At 49.9% G+C, this 19353-nt stretch overlaps 2 protein-coding genes across 3 annotated transcripts; both read right to left on the minus strand.

The window, feature by feature from the left end:
- Positions 1-2184: 2184 nt before the first annotated feature.
- LOC119222692 (DDB1- and CUL4-associated factor 1-like) lies at positions 2185-14814 on the minus strand. Its single transcript, XM_037479507.2, has 25 exons — positions 14620-14814; positions 13790-13911; positions 13634-13710; positions 13482-13555; positions 13277-13390; positions 12723-12860; positions 11959-12540; positions 11297-11398; positions 11062-11220; positions 10024-10203; positions 9731-9940; positions 9079-9248; positions 8859-8983; positions 8444-8679; positions 6787-7868; positions 6484-6682; positions 6236-6318; positions 5737-5821; positions 5409-5642; positions 4842-4935; positions 4498-4602; positions 4269-4342; positions 4091-4189; positions 3794-4010; positions 2185-3282 (listed from the first exon to the last, which is right to left on the minus strand). The coding sequence occupies exons 2-25, from the start codon at positions 13900-13902 to the stop codon at positions 3227-3229; spliced, it is 4608 nt and encodes a 1535-aa protein (XP_037335404.2). The 5' UTR covers positions 13903-13911; positions 14620-14814; the 3' UTR covers positions 2185-3226.
- Positions 14815-14867: 53 nt separating this feature from the next.
- On the minus strand, positions 14868-19316 carry ssuh2rs1 (ssu-2 homolog, related sequence 1). Of its 2 annotated transcripts, none has more exons than XM_037479516.2 (14): positions 19004-19316; positions 18779-18810; positions 18633-18694; positions 17985-18104; positions 17741-17816; positions 17408-17537; positions 17144-17204; positions 16910-17031; positions 16755-16817; positions 16590-16672; positions 16423-16515; positions 16211-16316; positions 15469-15576; positions 14868-15323 (listed from the first exon to the last, which is right to left on the minus strand). In XM_037479516.2, the coding sequence occupies exons 2-14, from the start codon at positions 18799-18801 to the stop codon at positions 15183-15185; spliced, it is 1188 nt and encodes a 395-aa protein (XP_037335413.1). In that variant the 5' UTR covers positions 18802-18810; positions 19004-19316; the 3' UTR covers positions 14868-15182. The 2 variants fall into 2 exon arrangements, with proteins under 2 accessions (XP_037335413.1, XP_037335414.1); XM_037479517.2 differs by lacking the exon at positions 19004-19316 and adding an exon at positions 18353-18519.
- Between the last annotated feature and the right edge of the window lie 37 nt (positions 19317-19353).

A 19353-nucleotide genomic window follows, 5' to 3' on the forward strand; every position in this document is an offset into this window, starting at 1 on the left:
GGGGGGCGGAGGGGGGTGGGGGGGGTCCGGAGGAAGGAAGGACCATCAGAGCCTCGATGTCTCCGCTCTGTTATGTCCCCGGCGTGTGTCTCCAGTCTGATGCAGTCTCCGTGTCCACCTAATGAAACGCGCACACATACGCGCGCGCGCCAAGCAGGCGGGCAAAGCGGGCACGGACGCACGCACGCACGCAAGCGCCGAGCGGTTTTTATGCACTCTAAAAATAAATAATAAATCTAAATTAACAGCTGTTACCGCAGACGCGTTTTAAACAGAACGGATTTTGGTCTCAAATTTGATTAATTTAAAATTGAATTATTTTTTAGGCAGTCGCGCGCGCGCCCGACTGCTGCGCGCGCTCGAACGCGCTCCGTCGGTCGGTAATTAGTCGGTAATCGGTCGCGACGTCGCTCCGCGGTCCGAGCCGTCGAACCTGCAACGTGCCATAAGCTGCGCCATCTTCCGCCGCGGTCACATGACTCGTTTTGTCAACACCGATGCGTCGAGCATCATTTTCAAATATATGCCCCCCCCCCCCCCCCCCCGTTTCTCACATCAGTAAGCCCCCTCCCTCACACACAGCGTTTCGATACACTTGATTGTGAATGCGTTGGGGTGTGTGTGCGGTGGGGGCGAGTTGGGGGGGGGGGGGGGGGGGGGGGGGGGCGGCAGGCCTGGCCATGTGGGCACCTCCTGGTTGGTTGAGTCATTTCAAAAAGCAGAGCCACTAGCGCCGGTGCTTTGTCATAGTGCAGTCATGCCCCCACACGGATGGGAACCGTAACTCGCACAGCCCCCCCCCCACACACACACACACACACACTTCCTGGACTCTTACAGCCTGTTTCAGTACAGATGTTGATCAAATTAAATACATGATCAATTTATTCCACTCTTTTCACTTTAGATGAAACTGATGGTTCAGTACCTTTGTTCCATATATATTTTATGTACCCCCACCCCCTGACCCCCCCCCCCCCCATCATGCTGGAAATACAATTCTATAGTCTAATAGTCTGGTTATTTATTTACTTATTAACTTTTCATGGCACTGCAAAGGGCCCGTAGGCGCCAATCGATCCGAGTAGTAACGCTACGTGCGTGAAGTGAGTCACTGCTGGTAAGGACACCTGGGGGGCGCGTGCGCTACAGCGTCACTCCTGGGGAGATAAGAGTCACCAGCGTTACATCATCGTACGTCATAAGACGTTTCAGGGGACAGTCAGCGTCCTCCCTCCCAACAACACCTCGGTCCAGAGGAAGAGATGAAGTTTTAAACTTTAAGTAGTGTGTGAGGAGGAGGAGGAGGAGGGGGGGGGGGGGGGGGGTCGTTCCATCATGGCGACGCTGCAATCGACCACCGTCTGTCAATCAAGTGGAACACTGTGGGCGGTGTTCCAGTCACACACATAAAGCCGGGAGAGTGGGAGGGGGCGTTTTTGTGAGCTAAATATGCATCACAGTTAATAAACATTTGAGAGAAGAAATAAAAGAGACCCCCCCCCTCCCTTACCCCCCTCCCACAGAGGCGTGTTGAGCAGAGGACGGCTTGAAGAGCGCACTTTGTGATGCAGCAGCAGCATCTGAGGGAAGAGACGCACGGCTCCACCGCAAGGCGCCTCGTACGGTTTCCCCTCTCCCACAGCTAGCAAGCAATAAGAGGCCTGACCCCCCCCCCCCCCCCCCCCCCCGCGCCCCCCTCCCCATCCATCACACACAAAAGCTCCTACTTCCAACTCCTTGGGATCACGCGTGTACCTGGAGTCACCGCCTGCATGCACACGTACACACATAAAAATGATCCGTGCATCCGGTGACTATTTCGAGGCGTTCTATTATTAAACGAAGGGGGGGGGGAGCCCATCCAGCAAAACAAAAAACACGTAGCAGCGAATCACGGCACTGAAAACGCTACGAAAAACGTGACGCATTTAAGCGCGATGAAGGGCAACAACGGTGGAATTAATCATATGCAACCAGCATGTCGTGTGTAATTTAAACACTTTCACAAACAGGAAATGTAAGGTTTAGCTATCTGGAGTCTTGTTGATGCCACAGACACATAAAATACACAATACTTTCATCACCATAGCGTTACCCCTCCAGTGATCTAGTGACATACACCATATCTGTTACTTTAAAATCCGCACTAACAGTTTATTGTGTCATCAAAGAAGCACAAAGGTCATTTTCCGTCTTTATTTTTAGTAAAAATACTTTAGATACATACAAGCTGTACAGAAACCATCCAGAGAAACTCGCCATCAAGGTTCTTCTCATGGAAAAAGGAAACGGATACAAGGCAACAAGAAAACAAACATGAGAAAAATGCAAACGTTCTCAAAAAAGTGTGCAAGTGAAAGGCATTTTTGTTTGTTTTTCACAATGTGTCGAAATATCACCGACACCTTTGACCTCCAATGTCTCGCTGCGAGCTCGGTCCAGGTTCAGCGAGATCGATCCTCCTGAGGACCTCGGGAGGATCCTCACGGAGGGCCGCGTCCTTTCAGTCTGTAACAAAACACTGAGTCCAAACTGTTGGCCCTATCTTCAGCAACACAGAAGCAGATTTCATTCCGCTCCTCGGATTGGAAGGCGACGTCTCAGTATGGCACTAAAGAGAGTGTGTGTGTGTGTGTGTGTGTGGCGTTTTTGTTTTTGTTTTTTCCTTCTTCAAAGTAAAACCTGAAGGCGGCTTCGACGCCATCGGCGATGTGTTTTGTGCATTTAATTAGCTGCCCGATTCAAAAGCGGCATCTATTCTAGACGGTCTGGCAACGAGGGGGCGGCGCATCCTTCACCCCCCCCCCAACAACAAACACTAATCTGTTACCAAACAGAGGGGGACAAAGTGAGCGGGTTGATACCAAATGAAGAGGTTCGCTCAAAAAAGCAGAAATGTTATAAAATACAAAACTTCTCTCCGCCGCACCATTCACCCTCATCATCAAAGCCCTGCCGTTTCCTTTTTTTCTTCTTCCCGTTTTATGGTTTAAAATCATCCTTTTTTGGCCCCACAAGTGAGTCGGTCCGTGTGCAAACCTCTGAGATCGTCCCTTCGCTCCGAGCGCAGACGTCTCTCCGGGGTCTCTCCACGCCTCATCCACTGGTTCCTTCCCCCCCCCCCCCCCCTCCTCGCCCGGCTCCTGCAGCTCAAACCTCCGCGAGGCGGCGGGAGGGTCTCGGCGGGTCGTCCAGTTCCTCGGTCGCAGGCGCCGCCGGCCCCTCACTCGTTCAGGGATAAGATGATGTCATCCTCGAGGTCAGAGTTGTCGGAGCTGTCTGTTTGTGCGACAGACGAACACAGATTTAGAAACGTGGGGGGAAAAAGATTGGTGTTCATTCTTGGGACGGATGAATTTGCGGTAACCAAAAGATGTTCATTTAGATATTACGCTCCAATCAGTAGTGATGCATTTTTTTTGCATTCCCTGTAGTGACCAGCAGGGGGCGACTCCTCTGCTCCCATAGACGTCTATGAGGAAATGACTACTTCTCTACTTGATTTATTCCCTCAGTAAACATTGTAAACATTAGTTTATTGTCTCAGTCTCTAGTTTAAAGTCTCCTTTAACACGGCATGATTTTTATTTAGTGAACGATGGTCCATTTAGAGTCAAACAGACCATGAAGCTGTGGACGTGTGCCGTTTGTACGACAACATCCGGTCACACACACAGCAACAAATCAAGTAAAAGATGATAAAGTCGTAGACAGAGAAAAAAAACACTCAAGCGAAGGCAAGAATACAGATCCCAAAATGCAGTGGTCAAAAAGGAGAAGACGAACTCACCGTTGTCGCCGTCCTGATCGGCGTCGTCGTTATCGGAGTCGTCCTCGTCCTCGAGGAGGCGGGACACCTCTTCGTCGGAGGGCGAGAGCTCGTCGTTCCCGTCTTCGTCATCGTCCTCGCCGCCGTTCTCCAGCTCGGCGATGAGGGGATCCGTGTCGTCGACGTCGTCCTCGTCAGAGTCGTCGTCGTCGTCATCCTCATCCTGATCGTCGTCCTCCTGTTGAGAGACGCTTAAAGTTACAAAAAGGGACAGCAGAGTCAGCGCCACACCGGAGTCAAAAAGGACAAAGCTGGAACCTGATCCTCCTCGTCCTCCTCCTCCTCTTCCTCTGCAAGTCTCTGGCGGCCGACCTCGTACAGTCGGCACACGGTGTCCGTGTTCACAGAGTCTTGGTTCTGAGGGACAGGCCCGGAGGACATTTAGTTATTTCATAGGTTTAAAAAAAAACAAACAGATTCCTCAATGAGAATGTACCTCAATCACAGCGAGGTAGCAGTCTTTGGTATCAGTGCAAAGGTCAAATATGTTCCTCTTGACGTCAATAGTGGCTGAGAGGAGAGCAATGAACACGTGTGAGTGGGGCAATACCTAAATATCATAGCAATCCATCACCATGACAAACATGCATTCTATTCTCAGAGTGAAAACACCTCGCTCATCATGGAGGACTTTTTATTTCACTACATGGAAGGGAGCGTCTCACCGATTGGCTTGTAGTCCGTGGCATTGAAGGTCCTGAAGGACGAACCGAAGGGACTCTTTATCTGCATCTCCATCATGTCGTCCTCGTCGTCGGCCTGCAGCATCGCTGCAGAAGCCGAGGAGAGAAAAAAAATTAAAACACACCGAGGTTCGGACTTCCTGTGGCATCTAACACACACACACACCTCTACAGGCCCCGTTCACACCTTTACAAATACACACATGCTCACTTTGACTCACCCCCTCCCCCCCCCCCCTCGTTCGCCTCCAACCGTTCACACACTCGCAGGCCCGATGCCAAGCGCTGTGAATTACCCACAATGCCCGGGCTTCGGTGTTCATTACCTCCGTAGATGACGGTGCCGTTGTTGTTGAAGACGATTCGGCACTGGTCCAGAGCGGGCACGGTGTGCAGCAGGTGGAAGGTCCGCAGGTCCCACTGAGCCGCCGGCTAAGGACCACGACGCCGTCTTTCATTCCTCGCGACTAGATCGCGGCAATTAAAACCATCCAATGGGTTATGAAACCGATCTTCAGTGCAATAAATATTTAATGACTGGCAGTGAAATTAAAGCTTGTCCCATCATTGCAGCGATAAGTTGGATGTCTTTCAAGCAATCGGATTTTTGCAGTAAAATATTTGATAAAATGTACATTTTTTAGACCTCTTGCTTTTCAAGGAACAAATTCGGGAGGAACCCCCCCCCCCAAAAAAACATTCAGAGGTCAAGAGGCAGACTTCCAAAATGCTTGCGTACCTTTTCTTTGTATCTACTTCAGGTGGCCTTTAAAGGTACACGTACGGTCTAATGATTCAATGTGAATGTGCAGAAAGTGCATTGAAGCCGTGCATTTGACATCCAATGTACCGGAGCACACTAAACGTCTGCATCCTCATCAAATCAAGGATACGATCTCCGTGTTGACGATGACCTCCAGGCCGTTGGGGTGGAACACGCCGCTGATGTTCATGTTGAACTTGTCAAACTTGTGGATGGCCTGAGCCGTGCGCACGTCCCACAGCACGCCGTCGTTCAGCACCAGGTCGTCCGTGGGGTTGAACGTAGCACAGTTCCTCTTGTAGTTGTTGGCCAGGTCCGGGTTGTTCAAGGTCAGAGTGACTTGACCCGTCTGGATGTCGTAGATCTGATGAAAAGGGGGGGAGCCAAACGTGAGCATTCATCAACGACTTTTCTCTGGATTGAACTCTTCTTGGGAAATAAAACGCTGCCACACGTACCCGCGCGATGTGTTCCTTGGTCCCGATGACGCGATCCTGCGAGAGCTTGCTGAACTCCACGTAATGGTCGCCCAGAAAGGAATGCCTGAAGGGCAGCATTTCAACATTTGGTCAAAAACATGGAAGTCGGCGTGAGAGTAGAAGCTGAGGAATGCTGCGGTTGAACTGTACGGATGAACGTTCCATGAACTGAGCTTGCAGAATTTAAAAACAGCTCATCGAAGTGAGCCACAAAACATGCAGACGGGGTCAAAGGGACAGTTTGGGTGTTTTAAAGCGGGGCCGAAATGCATCCTCAGCACCTAAAAGTTGACAATTGTGCAGGTTTACTTTGGAACTGAAGCCGTTACGGCGCTTTTACTGAAGCCACCAGACTCCTTTGAAGTATCAATCGTTGCATATTTCTGTATTCTATGTGCATTCATGTCGTACAAACTGTCCTGCATCGATGCACTGAAAAATGCTTCCATACGTAAGACTTTGTAAAAGCGTCACTCACTTCATGATGAAGACTGATTTCATGCCCCACAGAGCGGACAGCGGGTAGCTCCACGAGGCCGACGTCAAGAGCAGAGAGCCATCCTGAAAACACCACACGTCACGGTTAAACATCCTCCTCTCACTCCTTCACGCTGATGAATATACTCTGGCGGGAGTCCTGGTGCGCGACGTGGTTCCACCCATCGCTCGCGGCTAAGAGGACGCCGCGTCGGCAGCAGAGCAAAGGACGGTCCGAAGCGTACGAACCCGCGAGGGCTCCAGGTGAGTGATGGCCGAGCTGTGGCAGCTGTAGCTCGCCTCCTCCTGGCCCGTGAACACGTTGTAGAGCTTCAGCTGCCCCGTGCACGTGCCCAGCATCAGGAAGCGCTCGCGCGCCGAGAAGGCGCAACACATGAAGCCGCTCTCGTCCTCCTCCGCCTCCCTGAACACGGAGATCGGACGGAACCTGGGGAGGAGGAGAAGAAGAAGAAGAAGAAACAACATGGAGACGTGCCCCCCCCCCCCGCGCGCATCGTGCAGGTAACTAGCGGGACTAACGAAGCGCCCCACCTGCTGAAGATGAGATGCCTGTCGAAGCAGCCTCCATCCACGCCGCCGTATTTGGGGTAAATGACCCTCCGCGTGTGGCGGGACGTGAAGTTGACGGGCGCCTGCCGTCTCTGCTTGGGCTCGGGGCACTGGTGCGGGGTGAAGAGAGAGAACGGCGGGCACGTCGCCACCGGGTTTTTGCAGCGCGCGTGCTGCTCCCGCAGGTACTCCGTGATGATGCTGTCCAGCGCCGGCGGGGACGGCAGGTGCCGGTCAAACTGCTTCTTCATGGCCGGACTCTGGCTGAAGGCGCCGTGGTCGGACTTCTGCCTCAGCACGCGGGGCTTCTTGCAGCTCGCTGCGACGCAACCGGCCGCCCGCTCGCGGGAGAAGACGATCCGCCCGATGAGCGGGGAGCCGTTGGCGCACGGGGCGGCGGGCGGCGCCGGGAAGGCGCAGGCGGCGGAGGAGGAGGCAGAGGAGGAGGACACGGCGGGCTGCGAGGTGGAGGGCCGCGGGTTGCCGGAGCCCGGGCTGGAGGAGTGGGACACGAGTCTCGACCCGACGCCGTTGGCCAGCCGCGGGGTGCGGGGTAACGTGGCGGCGGGGGAGGCGGGCAGGGGGGGAGCGACGGGCGGGAAAGCGGGGCCAACGTGCGTCGAGAGGGACAGGCACGCCATCGGGAGCTCCGCCTCCTTGGTGAGGGCGGTGGCGGTGTCGTGGAGGCCCTTGGCCACCAGGTGGTTCCTGATGAGCAGCAGCAGCTCCTTCTCGGGGAAGGAGATCCTGGACTTGGCGACCACGCTGGCCCTCTGCAGCCACGCCAGGGACACGTCCGTGCCGATGAGCAGCGGCTTCCCGGAGATCCTCTCGATCAGCTCGGCCGCCGACTTGCAGAACTTGACGTGCTCGCTGCGCTTGTCCTGCAGCACGGGCTCCTTCATGAGCTGCTGGATGTGTCCGCTGCTGAACAGAGGCAGCTTGCTGATGATCTGTCTGACGGAGGTGGAGCGAGACAGACCCACCAGAGCCTTGCAGGCCAGGGCTCGGATCTGGTCCGCATCGGTGATGGGCATCTTCACCGTCAGCAGGGACAGCAGCACCTGCGGGAACAGATGCGGGCGGTGAACAAATAACGTGGTGGCAAGTCGCTGGACAAATCGCCTGATGCTTCAGCGCTTTGGTTCATTTTTTATCAGAGGACACAGACTAAAGACCACAATCCTTTACTAAAGGCAGAACAACTTTAAAATCACATTCCTTAATGATGAAGCAGAAGAAAAAAAAAATATTCAAAGGAATGCTCTTTGTCTCAGGTGTTCTACGAGTGTAAGAGCCTCCTTGCACGATATTTCAATTCATTAAAATACAAATACAAGCTGTAGAAATCCTGTGAACTGGCATCCTCATGTATTTTTTACCAAATGTCCATAATGTGTGTGTCTGTAACTGAAATGTGTGGATGGATAGTTGATGTAGATCTGGTCATCATTTCACCCGTTGCTTTGAGTTCATTATGGCGTGTCTTTTAGCAAACAAAAGTGACAGGAGGGGGCGGAGCCAAGTAGTTGTTTCCTTTCATGAGAGTTAAAGACTAAATGTGAGGGAGGGGGTCCCGGTTCACCGAGAACGAAATGGTGAATCCGAACAACCCCCCCCCCCCTCCCTCCCCTTGTACCTTGATGCCGTTGTTGGACTGCACCACGTTCCACATCTTGGTGAGCACGCTCTCGCTGGCCTTGCTCTGCTGGGGGAGGCGGCGGCGGGGGGTCCCCGCGATGAACTTGCCGATGCTGGACATGCGTTTGTCCGGAGCACACACGCAGTTGATGGCGACCTGCAGGGCGGACTTCTGAATGTCGGCGTCGTTCACAAACACCTCTCCCTCTGCCACGGCCAGGACGATACTCATCCCTGATGGAGAGGGGGGGGGGGGGGGTGACATGCAATTAAATGACCGAAATGAGCAAAAATACCAAGCGACAGCGTGTTATTGCGTTTGGTGGAGGTCGGATGTGATTGGACGACACTGGATGTGTGGGCGGTGCACGTTGTTGTTGTTGTGTAGAGGGTGAAGCGTCACGGCGACCTACCGACAGTGGAGACGGTGGCTCCCCCCTCGTCGAGCACGGCGACGGACTCCGACAGCAGCAGCTGCGTCCTCGGGACAACGGTGAGGATGCTCAGGATGTCGAGAGCATAGCGCACCGTGTCGCTCCTGCAGGCCGAGAGACATGGCGAGTCATTACTCCGCCACATTGCTACTTTGGGAACTACATGCAAAGAGAAGAGAAGGAGCTTCCTGGTCCACACCTGCCATAGTAGGTGCTCCAGTCACAGGCGATGGAAATGAGCTGCAGGAGGAGCTGGACACACGACAGCTTGTGAAAGACCTCCGCTGGTTCCCAGTAGAGTCTGAGCGGGCCGTACTCTATCAGGAACTCCATCATTTCCACCACCTGCTCGCGGCTGTAGCTCACGGCCTGGAGGAGAACGAGCACACAGTGAATTCAGACTTTGGTACATTTATTCAACACCCACATTTGAATTTTGGGACCAATGTTTTGTTGCAGTTTGATGAGACGGACTTTTTATTTTCATGTAACGGTCTTTTTTTATGGTTGCAGGAAGTTCTTCTTACAACATTCCGCATGCATCTGAATAGAGATTTAAGTTTAACTACAAGAGCATCGGCCCGAACAGCGACCCATGGGAGGCCATTTCAATATAAAACATTAAAATTAAAATAAGAAAAGAGTATGTTAAACAGTTAGAAGATATAATCCAAACCATGACAGGAGAAACTTTTCTTGGAAAGTCAAAGACAATTATTTGGGGCTTTGTATTTAGCAGTTTAGGCTCTTAGTGGAAATCTCTTGCATTTCTCTTATTTTGGGACCAAAACTAATTCAAAACAATCCATAAGCTATTTCTTTCCATTGATCATTATTGGACTTTGTCTCACCTTGTAGTACGGTTGCGAGTGGATGGGGGCGCCCCCCTCTGTGCGTTGGAGGGACTGCTTCACCTGCTCCACCTTGATGGCCAGGTGGGCCTCGAAGTACCTGCGCAGGGCCATGCAGGTGTGCTTGGCGGTCTGCCTGCTGGAGAAAATCTCGTCGTCGCTCAGCAGCGCCCCCTGGTCCTCGGGGTTCAGGATCTCCAGGGTGCTGATCTGCAAACGGTTCGGCTCACGTCACACGCTAGCAACGACCACGCCGGCAGTTGTTTTTTGTTTTTTTTTCCCTCTCGTCCTACCAGGTTGACGAGGCGCCGGAGGCCGTCCTGCCCGTCGAAGAGCTCCAGCACGGCGCGGAAGGAGAAGGAGATGGAGAAGAACATGGTGGCGTGGCAGCAGCCGGACGCGTGCGAGCACTCCAGCAGCCACAGCGTGTAGCCGACCACGTCCGACAGGATGGAGTGGGGCAGCATGCACACCTGCAGCGGAGGAAACACGAAGGTGAACACGAAGGTGCAACGCCGCTGCATCTTTGGACAAATATCTTAATATTATTGTTTGAATGAATATATAGTTTATAATCACATCTCGGTTGTTTTATTTTGAATACTTATATATATATATTGCACTTTCCATTTTTCTCCCGGTGACATTTTTTCATTTGGATTTATTTTTAACAGCATGAAAAACGTAGTTGCATTGACTCAAAATAAATAAACCCAAAACAAACTGCTCTGCCTGTTTATTAGAACTGCGCCGCGTGTAAAATGGAGCAAGATGAATCGCGATACAGCCACAGAAATAAGACCTACACTACATCATTCGTTTATCCTTTACATAATTAAAAATGGGGCTCCATTTATTATAAAATATAAGAGCTTATGCTTTTATACGAGAGTATAAGGGGAGGCTCGATAAGCGCTACGTCTGTGAATAGACTTCTACAGCAGTGAAAGTCATTTTTTGCCGTGAAACAAGCGGAGGAATATAAATTATCTTTTGTGTTTGGAATAAGTGTTCCTCTGGATAAAAGATACAAAGAAGATCTTAAGATCCAGTTTCATTTGTTTTAATGATTTGCATTGGTTTTATTTTGTTGCATTCAGCTTCCCGTTTAATGCAGAAATGTAGATTTGTTTTATCTACACACAAGACCTATTTGAGCAAAAAAGAGTTTCATTGAACTTAGACAGGAAAAAAAGGTCACTTTTTAAGTTATTATTATATTTATAATCTAAATGAAAGACTTCCATCTTATATGACAACGCAGTATAATTGCCAAACTCAAAGGCACGACCTGATGGTGTACTAGCTGGAGCTGTGTGTCTGTTCCCTACCCGTTCCATGGCGTCCTGGTTGTAGGCGAGGTAGTACAGGCACAGAGACACTCCGGTGGCAGCCATGGACGGCCTGGGGATCTCCAGCAGCTTCTGCACGCCCCCGTGGGCCACGAACTCCGCTGCGAACTTCTTGTGCAGCAGCAGAGACGCCAGGTACTGCGGGGAGAGAGTGAGGTGAGAGGCGCTGGACCCCATTGGAGGGTCGAACGGGGGTGGCAGAGCGGCATTTTACCTTCAGGGCCTCGAAGGTGAGCTGCACGTCGTTGGTCTGCTTCAGGTCCACGTAGTGCATGAGTAGCTCCCGAGCGCCCATCTGCATGAACACCGCCAGCAGCTGCAGGGAGGAGGAGGGCAGAAGACACACGGTAAGGTGACAACTCACCAGTCTTTGAAGCTTTAGGAAGACGTCTTCTCCAACTACAAAATCCAGGGGGTCGATTGGTACCGCTGCGTCATGCAAGCTGAATGACTGAATTAGGCTGAATTATGGCGAATGCAATTCTTTAAAAGAGGTTTGAACATCAAAGCACAGGGTGCATTTTCTCTGATGGTACTTGAGGTCTTGGTTCGGTTTCATAAGCACTTCTTTTTAGTTGCATCAGCCGTGGGTTACAAACGGCATCCACCAAAAAGCTGCAACAACTCATGAGGCGTAGGTGAGCACGGGTTGGCTCACAAAGCCCTTTTACCCGCAAATGATTATCTGAAAATTATTTGATAAATACATTTTTTATATCAATTTTATAATCTTGTTGTTCCCAGCGGATGTTTAAATCTTCCATTTGAGTTGGAGTGGCGAGCGGTGAAGGAAGACTGACACCTACTGGTGAGTCTGCGACAGGACGAGTCAAATAAAATTTAAAAAAAGAGCCCGACTGACGGCGGGTGACGAACCTCCTGATATTCTCCCAGGGGGGTGAGGTACTGCAGGATGAGCCTCTGCTCGATCTCGGGGGTCAGAGGGAACAGGTGGTAGTTGTTGCCGATCACCCAGGGGCTCATCTCCGACCAGCTGCTGTTGGAAAGTTCGCTGAAGTTCCTGTCCGGGTCCGGCAGAGAGAAGTTGAGCTTCTGCTTCAAGGTCCTGCCGCTCTCCCTCTCCGCCTTCCTCTTCAGGTACCCGTCAGACGCGCCCTGGCGGCCCGGCGCCGACATGGGCTTCATCATGGTCTTGGGGGTCGAGGGGCCGCGGCTGCCGGTCCTGAGAGGGGAGTTGAGCCGGAACGAGAGCTCGTTCTCGGGGTCGATGGTCGAGAAGGAAATCCCGGCGTCCTCCGGCGGCCCCGTCGCCTCCCTCTCGGCGCCGTTCCTCCCCGGTGCGAAGGGCTCCTCCTCGAAGCCCCCGTCAAGCGTCTCCTCGTCCAAAGGCAGCAGCGGCTCGCTCATTGTCTTCCGGGGGCTCGGCCGCTTGATGTCCCGCCTGTTCTCCGCGTCCTGATCCTGAAGCTCGCGCATCCGATGCAGCATCAGAGGCACCTGTCAGAGAGGCGAGAAAATCCAGCAGATGTCGACGAGCAAACTGCTCTGATGCATTATGGGTTCAAACACAGCTCCCCCCACGGTGGACTTTGACATCGTTGGTTTTCGGATAAAAAAATTTAAAAAGTGACTTTCGTGCGAGAGAGAGAGAGAGAGAGAGACCGGAACCCAACACTGACCAGAACGGAGTTCTCCTCCCTGTAGTTGGCGGCGATGTCCTGGTTCTCCATGGCGCCGGCCAACAGGCCCGTGGCGTAGATTCTGAGGGGCTGCTCGGCCTCCTGCGCCCACTTGAACAGCTGTTCCACGATGCCCTCCTGAGCAGAAACACGTCAAGAAACACAAAGGCATGCAGTGTTCGTTTTGTATGGCCCTGTCCAACTTTTTCTCGTTATCTGATTGAAACAATCACAACAAGTGTAGTTCTAATTAATAAAAGGTTATATATCAAACTTTTTTAAATGAACCTTTGAAAGATTTTAGGTACATCTATTTCCTCACATAACGGCAGTCAAAGTATAACTAATGACGGCTAGATTGTGAGTCTAGTTATGAAAATGTGACGAGGTAGTTGTTTACCAACAGCGACTCAGGAATAACTTGGATTTAAACTTTTACTTTGTGACCCTTCAAGTGTTTTAATTTTTACCTTTGGCCCGATTAAATTTCCCGTCACAAAGAAACCAGCGAGTAAAACGACAAGACCGCTGATCTTTAACCTTTAACCTCTCACCTTCTCCTGAAACACCACGGCCGTCTCCAACCCGGGCATGATGTTCTGAAGCAGGCGACAGGCTGCTGCATTGAGGGAGAATTCTCTGCTGGTCATCACGTAGCTATTCACCAACTACAGAGGGAAGAAAGATAAAGAACCACCTTCTGACTGGGACACTAACGTCGCAGCACGCTTTATTGTGCATGAAAAACCTTCTCCGTACCGTGTTCATGAAGTCATCGTTCTTGAACAGGATCTTGAGCAGGTGTCCTAACGCGCACTCGGGATCAGCTCTCCCTGGTGGCCGAGAGGGAAACATCACAAACACGCTCCGACAGCGAGGGCTTGTTGTTTGTTTTTGTCTCATGCTCTTACCAGGGTGTCGGTCATCGAACGGGTCGGGGTCCGCTTTGTGGTACTCCTCGGTCTCTTTCTCAACCAGCTCGGAGATTCTGTAAGATTTCAGCACATTGACCACTTTTAAGTCACAGCAACCCCCCCCACCCCCACCCAGCAGGCACTGCCACTCACTTGGTGAGGATGCCGACCAGCTCCTGCGTGCTGCCGTGTTGCTCCGTGTCCCACTGCTCCAGGAGAGCGGTCAGCTCTGCCTTGGAGTCCACGCTGGCAGATGCCGACGCCATGGCGCGAGCCTGTCCCGGTGACACGAGCGTAAACGAGGGTTTATTTAATCGACGACACGCGCCATCCGGTGCGGATGCGCTCCAGTGCGTTAGAACAAAGTACGCAACTGTTGTTCCTGTTTATTTACTGTCATATAAAGTTAACACAAACACCACAGAGACACAAATAACGGAGCCGATGAAATCCGCCGCTGATGATAAGAATAGTAATAATAATAATAATAATAATGAGCGAAGGAGTAGATTCGCATTATTCGTCAAGTGTAATGTGCAGGTGTCCTCATATGACTGCAAACTTTTTAAGTTAGCATACGAAACTAAAATAGTTCAGCATCATTTCGGCTTTTATTGAGAACGGTCATCTCGGGCTCCAGCACGCGTTTTCCCCGCGGTCAGTTCTGGCCGTCGCTCGCTGCCCCGGGCAGCGGCAAACTGCCTCTGCCTGTTGCGATGTTTGGCTAGCCGGACTGTGGCTAACGAGGAAGCTAACGTACACAGCTCGTTCGTGACACTCTCAAAGTGGTTCCTTTTAACAACGAGTGATAGTCTTCAATGGGCGCAGGCTGTGCGGACAGGTACGACGTATTGCGTCACATTGAAGCCACAATTGAACGCACAGAAGCTCCCCGTGCGTGTAGCCATCTAGCACAAGAGGTGTTAGCGGAGAGCAGCTAGCAGCATCACAGGTGAACCTGGATACTAGCATGCTAACTTTACCTCGTCGTTGCGCTCAGTTCTTCTCCGGTTATAATCCACAGACACCGGTCCAGGACGGATTCTTTAGGGTCGAGTATCTACGTACCGATCACAAGTTCACAGCCAACGGGTAATTCGCTTTATTGTAGCTTTGTGTCCACAGTTTATTATCATTATGGCGAGCACGTTCCTGACGTCATTTCACAAGCGACGGTCCGCTTTTAATGACGAACAAATCCAAGAGCAAAACATTTACGAAATACTATTAGTTACTTGTGAGAAGTCAAACATAATTTATTGTTCAGTTTATGTCATTTATTCAGAATAAAGTATTATACATTTTTGTTTCATGTTCCAATAAACATGTATAGTATTAGAATAAGTATCTGCCGCAACAGATGAGGTTCACATACAAATTAGTAACAATAAAAAAATTTAAAAATAACATTTTTACATTTCTGCCACAAAGGGCTCAAGACTCTGAATACAATTTGTATATAACAGTACAAATGACTTTCTGAAGATTAATTACCAGTAAGTCCAAAAGGTATTAAAAAAACATCTTCATTCACAACTGTTGCAGTTTACATCACAGTACAGCAACAAGTAGCAGGATAGTTATCTGCGTTTACTTTGAACTCATTCCCGTAAACAAAGTAGATGTGTGATTTTCCTTTCCATGAGTAGGTCACCCTGGTGACGGGGATCAGCTCTATGGTTTGACGCTGCAGGCAAACAAGACAGCAAATAGGAGCATGTTATGCAAAAACCAAATCATACTTTGATCCCAAGTAGATTCCAGTCTTTTGCCGCCAACTAAATAATAATAATCCAAATAGAAGGCGAAAAACTAAGTAAATGCTCCTTTACCTGTTGTAATATGCGTGACGTGCTTGAGTACTTGCCCTGGTGCTCATTGACAAGGCGTTGTGCAGCGTTCACCACGGCAGGGTCTGGGAAGCCCATCACTGGGTATACCTGTACAGAGTAATCGCCAAACCAAACACATCAAAAAGGGTGCTGAACTTTCATTTTTCCGATGACAGATCCAGCAGGAAAGCCAAACAGGTGCAGGACTATTATCGCCTGTGGAACAGTCTGCCTGAGGGTCTAGGAGCTGCTAGAGGTGTTAATAACACCGGAAACATTTATCATACCCGTACCCATTAATTCTATTTAATTGCATTTTATTGTCTCACATGACTTGACTCAAGTTGTTAGATTTAAAACATTGAGTTTATGTTCTTGCTTTATCTGTTGTTTACTATAATGTCATTTTCTTCTGGTCAGTCAGTCGTGTGTGCAGCACTTTGAGCTTCACTAAAAAGAGGCTGCATCGTGAAAGCAGAAAAATCTTTTTCCGCACTCACTATTAAGGAAACGTGTTCAATTTAAATACTGCTGTAAACAGTAGAGAAAGATTTTTAAATACTAGAAAAAGGTGAAAACTAATCTTGAAAAAGATTTTAGAAATCTGATCAAATTGTATATCAGTCGGAATACCAATTTCTCCCATTTGTAAAATCTAAAATGCAATTTTTCTGTATTTAAAAAAAATCCTCCCATGCCCATATCTTGAAGCCTCTGATGAAGTGAGGAACAGATATTTTACCATGTACTGAGAGTCCTTGAAAAGCTCCTTGCCGGACACTTTGCTGAGGTTGTCCAGCTGCAGTCCACTGGACTGCTCCACAACGTAGTTATCACAGTTGTTGGTCCTGCAGAAACCAACACAGACATGAAAAGGATTCGTGTGACCGGTGGGAAGGACCCCAAAAAAAAAATGAGCGGCTTTCAGATCCGTAAGAAAAGTTCCAGACGCACCATTTCACAGTGAGGTTGATGTAGACCAGGAGCTGCTGCTTCCCCTGACATGTGTCACACTGCTTGGATCCTTGACCGTGACAAGGTGTGCAACTGCGAACAGAAAACCGCCCCGTCAGCACCTCCGAGCGCCTATAAACCGTACTTTCACGTCTTTGGACTCTTACTTCTCCCGCCCTCTACCGCTGCAGTGGTGGCAACGATCGTCTCCGTGGCGATAACCCGACCCGTTGCACACCCAGCAGACTTTCTGAAAGGGTCGAGAAGAGAAGTCACATGATCGAACAATGACCATAAAATGCGGTTGCGCAACACCCGTGTGCTTTACTTACATTGCCAGCACCGGCGCAGTCTTTGCAGGGCTTTCGGCCCATTCCAACACAAACGTGGCAGGCCTGTATGGGAAATATGCATCTCATGAGGAACAATCTCTAAAAGCCGTCGCTGGATCCGTAAACCATCCCCCAACACGTGTCGTTTGATTCACCTTCATGGACGACGTGTAGGGAACCTTCATAACTTGTTTGTCTTCCATGAAGAAACTGGGCAACTTGGCAGGAACTTCCCAGGGACCCGGAGGCGGCTGGGCAAAGGCGTCCACCGGCTGGCCTGATCCAAATGAAACAAAGCTGTCAGATCATCAGTGAAAATGGCCGACTGGCTGCAGAGAGCAGAGCATTCCACGCGTGTATTTGATGCACTAGGTTAGGTGGTCCTGCACCATGGTACGGCTCGTGGCTCCACTCGGTGGATCTCGACTCAGTGAAGGTTTCCAGCCGGTACTATGAACAAAAAACAACAAAAGAGAAACTAATTCACACACACTAAGCATCCAAAAACAAAAAAATAGAAATTAATTCACACACACTAAGCATCCAAAAAGAGAAACTAATTCACACACACTAAGCATCCAAAAACAAAAAAAACAAAGCTTTGAACTTGACAGATTCTTCCCGCTTTTCTGAAGGACGGAATGAATTCTCACCCTGTAGGTGTTGAACGCGTCCATTGCGGTGATCACGCCGTCCTTCGCCGGCGCTGAGCTGTAGCAGCACTTGCTGGAGGCGAACAAGGCGAACGCCTCCCGAGCAGTGTTTTCAGTTATAGACGGGATGCTGTTGGCAGTGGGACACACACACACACACACACACACACGCACATCACAACATAAAGCTCAATCCTTGTTCGTTTAAACATCCACAGGTTTACAGGTGTGACAGATGGATGTGTTTGAGATAAAACATCTGGCAGAACAAAGTGGTTATTGTTATGCTTTTTAAGTTCTGTGTAAAATGACACAAGTTTAAAAATAAATTACTTCCAACAGGGCTGTTCGGGTGCAGGTTGAGGCTGGGGTGTCGGGAAGGCCGGCATTGGAGGGGGCAGGAATCCTCCTACGGGAAATCATTCAATGGTTTGATTTATTTATCCCAACCGTATTCCCCAAGAGTGCTCTTTTGTTATTGCTACCGACAATTTAAATTAGGTAGTATTTTTATTCATTCATCGTTCCCACATTTGATGAGGGTGGGGTGGGGGGGGGGGGGGCGTGTTTACTGTACCTCCAGCTCCTCCTCCCGCCTGGGTGCCTTCATATCCGGGCATGTTGTCGAACATGTTAGCCGGGGGAGCGCTTGGTCCCAGGAAGTCAGCGCTCGGCGCAGCGGGCGGGGCGAACATCGCTTAAAAGGTGAAACCAGAGGAACCAGTTCAGGTCATATGAGCGGATGGGATTTAGACATCTTAAATGATCGTATTTTTATTATTATCGAGCGTTCTTGCACCACCAAGCAGGCTGTACATGAAGAGGGAAGGCAAAAAAATACCTGTTACCAATTCTGATATAGAGTCTTTTTCGAGCTTTTGTGAAGTTTAAATATATTTATATTTAAACTAAATATATTTATATTTAAACTGCTGAGAGACTCACCTTGGCCCTCCATGTTTGTAGTGTTTAGGGTGTCGCCTGTTATAAAAGGGGTAATTTAAACCCTTCCTTCAACAAAACACGATGACTTTAGTTTCTTTCGACGCGGGGGGGACAACGACACCGAGCTGCCCGCGGACCTCAGCCTCTCAAACACGCCCCTGACGTCACTGCGTGTGGAGCAGGAAGTGACAGATTGCGACGCTATTGCTTTAAAATAACGTTAGCGGACATTCCTCTGTCTCAAGAAATAAAACTTAAACGTTTACTCTGTGAAGCTTACCGGGTTTCCCCTCCCCCGCGGGCACGTATCCCGGATTGGTCCCGTAGTTCCTGTTCTGGTGGCTGCGAGGACAGAAACGAAAGTTAAAGTCGGATCAGTCGGGTGTAAAAAAAATACAACTAAATGAAGAATAAAGTGACACTCACGTTAAAACCGGCTGGGACTCCATGTCGAGGCTCTGGAAAGAAACACAACTCGTCATGTGGTTTTTAATCACATAAAAATGTCAACACCGAAACATTTGCGCGTGACAACAATTTAATGATTAACCTTTTTCACACCGCGCGCGCTGAACTACCCAGAAACGCACAAATCAGCAAATCCTATCGTCCTGTGACTGGCAACAAGTTCCCAACAACCTTTAACCTTACCTTTTCTAAGTTAAGCTCGAGGGTTCGATCTTTCGTGAAAGGTTCTCCGATGATAACGGGCTCCCAAATACAGAAGTAAAGTTAACAATTAAATCCTCCCCATCAGTCCAATCTGACCCGGAAGTGCGTACAATTTCATTTTTAAGAGCATTAAAAATAAGTTTGTCAAAAGTAAGCGTGCATGTTGTGCGTACAGCTTGAAATAAAAATAGCACTAGGTTCACGAACAAAACGATACGACTTTCGTAGTGTTGCAAACTTTTAATTCCCAGTGTACGTACAGTGGCTCTGATAAAATACAGTACCCATAATGCAGTGCGGCAGTCACGGAAGTCCTTTTCTTTCCTTCC

The sequence above is a fragment of the Pungitius pungitius genome, chromosome 1, assembly GCF_949316345.1.
Source record: "Pungitius pungitius chromosome 1, fPunPun2.1, whole genome shotgun sequence".
NCBI classification, from domain to species: domain Eukaryota; kingdom Metazoa; phylum Chordata; class Actinopteri; order Perciformes; family Gasterosteidae; genus Pungitius; species Pungitius pungitius.

Bases quoted from the DNA above. Each gene is read 5' to 3' on its own strand.
- ssuh2rs1 (XM_037479516.2), bottom strand. From the start codon at position 18,801: ATGGAGTCCCAGCCGGTTTTAAC. The intron at 17,817-17,984 runs GTACAGTAAACA...GATTTCCCGTAG, and splicing joins GGCGGGAGGAGGAGCTGGAG to GAGGATTCCTGCCCCCTCCA. The intron at 16,317-16,422 runs GTGCGTCTGGAA...TGGTTTCTGCAG, and splicing joins ATCAACCTCACTGTGAAATG to GACCAACAACTGTGATAACT.
- LOC119222692 (XM_037479507.2), bottom strand. From the start codon at position 13,902: ATGGCGTCGGCATCTGCCAGCGTGGACTCCAAGGCAGAGCTGACCGCT. The intron at 13,711-13,789 runs GTGAGTGGCAGT...GAAATCTTACAG, and splicing joins CTGGTCGGCATCCTCACCAA to AATCTCCGAGCTGGTTGAGA. The intron at 9,249-9,730 runs GTGAGACAAAGT...GTTCTCCTCCAG, and splicing joins ACTCGCAACCGTACTACAAG to GCCGTGAGCTACAGCCGCGA.